The sequence below is a fragment of the Nyctibius grandis genome, chromosome 10 (genome assembly GCF_013368605.1).
Source record: "Nyctibius grandis isolate bNycGra1 chromosome 10, bNycGra1.pri, whole genome shotgun sequence".
In the NCBI taxonomy this organism is placed as follows: domain Eukaryota; kingdom Metazoa; phylum Chordata; class Aves; order Nyctibiiformes; family Nyctibiidae; genus Nyctibius; species Nyctibius grandis.
Genome location: NC_090667.1, coordinates 7,492,011 through 7,499,485, shown reverse-complemented (window position 1 = coordinate 7,499,485; position 7,475 = coordinate 7,492,011). Strand labels below are relative to the sequence as shown.

The following is a 7,475-nucleotide window of genomic DNA, read 5'->3' as shown; positions in this document are numbered from 1 at the left end:
ATAAAGGCAGGCTTGGGAGGCTCCAGAAGGGGTTAAAAAAAAAAAAACCACCAACAAAAACCAACCCCAAAACACCAACCGCACCAAGGCAGCCCCCAAAGCCAGCCGCCACCACCGCAGCCCCGCGCCGGAGCCGCTCTGCCCCCGCCGCCGCCCGCCGCGCCCGCCCGGCGGGGAGCGCTTCCCGGCCATGGCGCGGTGCTGAGCGCGGCCCCCGGGGCCAGCGGGGCGGACCATGAACCTGGTGGGGGGCTACCAGCATCACCACCACCACCACCATCACCACCACATGCTGCACGACCCTTTTCTCTTCGGGCCGGCGGCGCGGTGCCACCAGGAACGAGCCTACTTCCCCGGCTGGGTGCTCAACCCGGCCGAGGTGGCCCCCGAGCTCGCCGGGCAAAGCCCTACTAGCTACGGCCCCGCCGAGTACGGCCCGGCCGGCCAGGGGCGGCTGGAGGGTCTCAGCGGCCGCCTGGGCCGACGGAAAGGGGTCGGGGGACCCAAGAAAGAGCGACGGAGGACGGAGAGCATCAACAGCGCCTTCGCCGAGCTCCGCGAGTGCATCCCCAACGTGCCCGCCGACACCAAGCTCTCCAAGATCAAGACCCTGCGCCTGGCCACCAGCTACATCGCCTACCTGATGGAGGTGCTGGCCAAGGACAGCCAGCCTGGGGACACCGAGGGCTTCAAAGCCGAGCTCAAGAAGGCCGACGGCAGGGAGAACAAGAGGAAAAGGGAGACGGTAAGAGGCGGGCTGGGCGCCCGCTGCCCCGCTCTCCCCGGGCCGGGAGCGGGCAGGGAAAGCCCCGGGGCTGGGGCGGGGGGCGGAAAATCCGTCCCGTCCTCGCTGGAAACTTCTATTTTCCAGCTTAAAAATAAAATTAAAAAAAAAAAATCCACCTATGGGGACCTTTCCTCTGCACCTCGGCAGAGAAAAGCCGGATAAACCCCAGGACCCGGTTCGTCCTTCCCCTCTCCCGGCCGCTTTCCCGGGACGAGCGGGCGCGGGTGCGTTTCGGGGCAAGGGCGGCCGCTTCTCCCCGGGCTGCAGCGGGCGGAGTTGGGGGGGGAACGACCGCTAAAACCCCTCTTTATCCTCGGGCTGATAAAAGCCGCTCGGAGCCGCGGGGCTCGGCTGCAGCCCCCGAGGCGGGCGCAAGGTGGGAGCCCTCCCCGGGGCCTCCGCTCCGCTCCTCACCGCTCCTTTTTCCCCCCCTCTCCCCGTCTCCTCTCCCGCAGCAGCCCGAGGTCTACTCGCAGCCTTTGGGCCACGGCGAGAAGAAGCTGAAGGGCCGGACGGGTTGGCCCCAGCAGGTCTGGGCTCTGGAACTGAACCCCTGAGGGCAGCCCCGCCGCCCCGACGGCGCTCCCCGCTCGCCCCTCCATGTGCAATGTCGGAGAGAGCCCGGCCCGGCCCCCGGAGCCCGTCCAGGCGCAGGATGCGGGTACCCGGCCCGGCTGCCCCCCGCTCCGCCGACACGGATGCTCCGCGGGAGACAAGCGAAGGGCGCCGGACCCTGCCCGCCCCGTCGGGGGCCGTTTCCCCCCTCGCCCCTTCCCCCGTTTGCAGTACTCGTTGCTCCTTCCCGTTGTCAGCAGCGATCGGCGGCTCCTGCCCTCCCGGGCCGGGCTGAAACGGTTTAATTCGTTTGCTGTTGTAAATAAGAGCCCCCATCCCCGTCCGCTGCCTGACCGACGTGTGGCTGCGGTGAAACTACCTAGAGGTGCATTTGGGAACGCTCCTGTGCCGGGTTTTCTACCTCAGATCTGCATGACCACTTCCCGAGGGACCGGGCGCGCCACACCACGTATTTAAAACGGAATAATTAAAAAAAAAATTAAATAAAATTTAAACTTTACGCAAACAGCCTCGGGTCCAACCCCTCCGCCTCCCCCTGCTCCTGATATCGCGCTGCTGCGGCCGGGCCCCTGCCCTCCTGCCCGCAGGGGCGAGGGGTGCTGCGGCATTAAGGACGCCCCTGAAGTCAGTGCCCTGCTGCGGGGCCGATCCGTGCGAGGGAATTCCCTCCCGTGGGGCTCGGGCAGCTCTGTGGGATCCTCTGGGACTTTTTTGTGCCGTGCTTGTTCAACCCAGACGCTGGCTGGGCTCTGCCAATGTGTACCCAAAGTCTGTCCCAGGGCACCAGCTCTGCCCCTGCCCTTCCACCCCTTCCCTTCTGACCCAGGAGACCTGCTAGAGGGACTGGGCTTGTGCGTGGCTTGGGGAAGGATGGCAGGATCAGGCCTTCACAGCAGCTGGATGGCACAAGCACCGCAGAGCTGTGGAGCCCCGGTTTTATTACTACCACGCAAAGAACCAGGGCTCGGCTCCCCTTCCCTGCCCAGGCAGCTCCCCTGCACGGCTCCGGCAGCGCTTTCTCACAGGGATCCCCTCTTAGGCGCTGCCCCAGCCACATTTTGAAGGAGCAACATCCCCTCCTCGTCGTCCGAACACAACAGATACCACTAACCTCAGACACACCAACGCCCACACAGCCCAAAGTCTCTGTCACCTCTCAAACATAAATCCTTAATAAGCCTTAATAATCAATGCCAAATCCTCGTTCCTTTGTTCTGTGCACACACAGCTCTGGTACTGAAGGGTGCCTTCCAAGATGTGTGTGCACAGGCTGAGGGCCTGATCCTGCCTTCCCAGCCTGGCCACGCCGCCGTTCCCAGAGACGCCAGGGTAAACCCTAACTCCTGGCTGGCTGCTCGGGGCAAAGAAAAATGAGATGGGGAAGAGTCGTACATTATTGTAGGGTTAATCTGAGGGCTCAGTTGGGAGCATTACATTTTCTACTTGAACCTGAGCTTTTGCTTTTGACTAAAGGTATAGAAATAATGATGCAATATCTGTAAACCACTGACACATTGATCATTCTGTGCGTGTGCAGCCGCACACACCAAAAATACCCCTGACTACCCGTGGGGAAGCAGGTTGGGTTTTGTAACCACTTTGTGCGTGTGTACAAATACAGACAGACAGACAAACATGGGGGATCCTGGTATAACTAAAGCTCTCAGAGTGCTCAGGCTGGGTGAATCAGCCTTCCCTCGCTTCGGAGCCGCTGCACGTCTGCCTTCCCAGCCCCTGGTCTGTTTTCTGATCTCTGAAAGAGGCTCAGATGAAAATTAACTGCCTGAGCAGTATTGTTTTGTTCAGGCTATAAAAAGTTTAGCACGGCACCAAGTCCATGAGTGAAGCTAGAACAGAGCTTTTCTAAAACAAAACACATTCAAAGGAAAAAAAAAAAAGAAAAAAAGAAAATTTACAGAAAATCAGCCCTAAATATCCTATTAAATAGCTACATTTCACAATCCCTTAAAGGGCTGGGTTCTTACGGGAAAGCTCCCAAGCCATCACTAACGCCGTAATCCAGCACCCAGTAAACATGTTCAGCCCCAATCCTGTTCACACGTACCAGCCTGTATCCCCGTATCCGTACCCGGCTGCCCCTCGGCATCGGACAAGAGAAAGGGTTAAACGGGGACCTGGGACTTGCTCTGCTGCCTAAGGTGGGGGGGATGTTGCACAGGAGTCGGTGTCGGGGTCCCAGCACACCAGGCTCTACCAGAGACACCAGCTGCAGCCTGGGCACCCTTCGCTATCCCACCAAAAACCTCTGGCGGTTTCCAGTTTCACTTGCGGGAAAGGGGCACCCTGCACAGCCGGGCGATGCTCTGCCAGCACCCGCAGGATTGTTGCTTTTCCTGTCCCCAGTTTCTGGTGGTGGTACCTGCTGGCTGCAAGCTGCTGGGAAAGGTCTCCCCCATGCAACCCTCCCTTGCTGCTTCGTAGTTTTCCAAGTGCAAACACTCTTCATTTCCACATCTGCAGAGGGATTCCCTGCCCAGCAAGGGGATTTTCCTGCGAGATTAGATCAGAGTTTGGGGGGTGTGTGTGTGAAAATAAGCACTAAGCCCCAGGGCTTCACTGCTCCCCAAAACACGCTTTGGAGGGGGTGCATTTGCAAGCAGCGAGCTCCGTCCCCACCTCGGCACCACACATGCAGCTCCACCGCTCAGGGGCTGGGAAGGGGCATCGATGCTGAGCTCAGCACCGGGTCCAGCCTAGGATGGGGTCACCCCCAAAGGGACAGGAGCTGCCGGGGGGTGAGAGCCCTGCGCAGGGGCAGCCTCTCTTCCTCAGGCAGCAAACCCGAGCGGCTGGGAGAGGCGTCCCGGCAGCCCAGGGAAGGCAGCGGCAGGGCTCCCGGTGCCGGCCACAGCAGGTCCTTCCCAGCCAGGCTTCCCCAAGCCTCCCTTATTTTTCTACCCAGAAACCTGGGTGGAAGGATAGTTTGGCCACCAGCTTTGCATTTTGGGCCATCCGAGAGCCTAGCTGAGCGGCCAGGGGAGGTGGCCCCGCACACACCTACACCTCAACCCTGCTGTGAACTTGATGCCGTTGGGAAGCGGCATGGTCCCGGCACGCAGGCTTGAGTCTGCAGTTGCCTGGCCAGCAGCACACGCGCGCAGGGATCGCTTGGCCCCGGGGCAACATCATACGTGCCGTGCCGTGTCTCTCACTGCTGGAATCCAGCCACCGGGCATGGCGGAGGGGACCCGGCTGCCTTCCCTGCCTGGCCCCTCGCTCCCCTGTCTGGCCAAGGGGGCAAGTGCTGGGGGCAGAGGGACCGTCGGGTCCTTCCCACCCCGCGCTCTGCACCCCTGGGGTTTGGCGTGTGAAGAAGTGGCTCCTCTTTGCTTTTGCATAGTTCTCCCCTCCTGCCAAGCCCAGACCCTGCTTGTTGTTGTTGTAGGTATTTATGGGCCTGTTTATCTGATCTCGGGGGAGCCTATTCTTATCTCAGGAGCAGCGAGGGAAGGGTTACACTGGACAGCTCGGTAGACAGTATGGAGCCAAATAAAATACCAATCTGACAAAAAAAAAAAAAAAAAAAGGGAAAGAAACAGCCATCCCCAGCCACCCGCTCACCCAGAGCACCTACGGCAAACCTGCACGGCCAGGGGAGTGTCCGATAGCTCTGCCCAGCTCCGCTTCCCGGCTCCCTGCGCTGGATCCTGGAAGGGACCCGGCTCCGCACGCGTCCAACACCACCCGCCCGGGCAAAGGGGCTCGGGCAGCAGCAGCCCCAGCTGAGCACGGTCCGGCTGCGGGCTGGGACCCACCTCAGCACGTGTTGGCCCCAAACCGGCTGCTGGTTTCAGGCAGAGAGCACAACCCTGGGCAAGAAATGCGCAGGCACGCAGCAGCAGGGAGCGCTTTTAGTGTCGCTGAAAGAGGGAAAGAAAAAGGAATTTTTAAAGTTTCAGGTGGGTTGTTGCAGCAGCTGCGGACAGCCAGGGCTGACCCATGGCATCCCACTGCCCCACACTTTTCAGCCGTGATGCTGCTGTTCATGATTTCCTTGGGGTGAGCATGGAAGTGTCCCGGCCCCGCGGTGCGTGGGGACAAGAGGCATGGCCGGTCCCCAGCCGCGGCAGGGACTCGCTCAAGGTCACCCCGAAGGTCACGGCCAGGGCCAGGGCAGCTGCCTTCTGTCATGGGGCCTCTCTGGCCTGGCCCCAGCTGGTGACACAGGGCTGGGGGAGGCATGGGCCAAGGGGGACCCCCGGACACCCCGCTGGCAGGGAGCAGCAGGGAGTCCCATCTCTGCTCTGGCCTCTCCGGAGCCCAAGGGTGCAGCGTGGCAGGGCCAGAGTGAGCAGCGCTGGATGGGAAGTCCCCTCCTGCCATGCCAAGCAGGGGGACCATGACAGCTCCATGCCAGGGGTCCCCCCAGTCCCTGTCGCCCACCCCACACCCCGCTCTAATTATCCGCTCTTAAGGAAGCGCCTGACAGTTCTGGCCATTTAAGGTAGCCCCAGCCCCTCAGTAAGGGTAATTGGGCCATAATTTGTTTTCGGTGTCAAGATGGCGTCAAAGATAAGACAAAAATCTCCAGGTTTGGGGGCTAAAGAGACAGGAGAAATCCTGACCTGGGGCCGACCTCGGAGGAATGGCCACAAGCCCCAGTGAGTAACATGGCAGGTGAAAGATTTACTGCCAGGGGAGCTTTTTGATCCTCTCCCAACACTCGGAGCCTCGCAGCCCCGCTGCTGGCTCCCAAGTCAGACTGTCTCCTGGGAGGACTGCTCAGGTGGGAAGGTTTTCTGTCCAACAGAAGCCCTCTCAGCTGCAAAGTTCATGACATGCAATAGTCCTTCCACAAATCTCCATGCTTCTGGAGTCACGTGATTCTGAGACCCATCTAAAGAGAACAAGCATTTCCAACCCATAGCTGTAGAAATGAACGTCAAGTACGGGAAGACTCTGAGGCCACAAGGCAGATAAAGGGTCCTACCCATTTCTTTTTTTCTTTTATTTGCTTCAAAGTAAGAAATCCAAACCCGCTGTGTTTTCACCCCTATGGCTGTCCCTGCTTGGGTCTGCTAGCACTGAGCTCTGGCCAGGGTGTATTTCTCCCTGCAGCTGCCTGTGCTGGGAGAAGACCAAGAGCACTGCACCCTGGGCCAACCTTCTTAAGACCATCCTTCAAACTCCTCTCACAAGACTCATGTGCTTGGTGTGGGGTTAGCAAAGGTGCTCACCATGGTTTTCTGCAAAACGACCCATCCATGTCCTGCTCAGTGGTGGAGCAATCCCATTAGCAAGTGTCTTCTCCTGCAGCGATGACACCTTGCTTCCAATTTCCCACTGATCTTCTCCCACGACATCTCAGCACAGCCCTCAGGTGAAGCTGGATGATGCGTGTGACACAGCAGCCCACTCGTGTCCCACGCAGCAGCTGGGTTTAAGGTCCAGGATGGAAGCTGGCTGGGAGCTGGGGCTATCTGGTGGAGGATCAGTGCCATACAGCTCAGGAAATGGGGTGCAAACAGCTGGGCACTTTGCTCAGCACGACTCCATGCCATCTGCGTAGCTGTGTGATGCTGGACAAGCTCTGTCTCTCCTGGTTACTCCAAAGCTAAAGTGCAATAGCAAACCTGGAGCTGCCGCAGCTCCAGGAGCCTGCAGATCAGATCAGAGGGGCCAAGGAGCCGGAGGGACCGGCTGGAGCACAAGCGGGAAGCGCAGGCTGGGAGGAGATTTACGGGCAAGGGGAGAGCGAGACAGGCGGTTACCCGAGAGGCTGGAGCCGAGGGACTGCGAAGCAGGAGCACACGCTTGGAGCCTCACCGGCTGCTTGTGACGGATCCCTGAGGCGGGGAAGATCCTTGCTTGCAAGGTTTCCTTTTTTCCTGCTGCTTCTTTCACATGAGGAATTCAGGTCCTGACCACCCTGAAAGACTTTACAGTAACCAGAGAAGTAGGGGAATTTATGGCGTCACTAGTGGCTGAAAGCTGAGGAATTGAGAGGAAAAGGGATTTTTTTTTTCCTTAGGCTGCAGTTACCTTGACAAAATTCTCATGGCCTGTAACTGACCCGCAGGAGCAGCTGGGGGGACGCGGGGGCCACAGCAGGCTGGTTTAATTGCCTCAGCCGGGAGCTCTTTCCCAAACT

General features: G+C 59.5%; 1 protein-coding gene across 1 annotated transcript; it reads left to right on the top strand.

The window, feature by feature from the left end:
• Window positions 1-235: 235 nt before the first annotated feature.
• HAND1 (heart and neural crest derivatives expressed 1) lies at window positions 236-1,344 on the top strand. The gene is made up of 2 exons (XM_068409547.1): window positions 236-745; window positions 1,243-1,344. The coding sequence occupies exons 1-2, from the start codon at window positions 236-238 to the stop codon at window positions 1,342-1,344; spliced, it is 612 nt and encodes a 203-aa protein (XP_068265648.1).
• Window positions 1,345-7,475: the final 6,131 nt, after the last annotated feature.

Coding starts and splice junctions, on each gene's coding strand:
- HAND1 (XM_068409547.1), top strand. CDS start 236: ATGAACCTGGTGGGGGGCTACCAGCATCACCACCACCACCACCATCAC. Junction 746..1,242: donor ACAAGAGGAAAAGGGAGACG/GTAAGAGGCGGG, acceptor CCTCTCCCGCAG/CAGCCCGAGGTCTACTCGCA.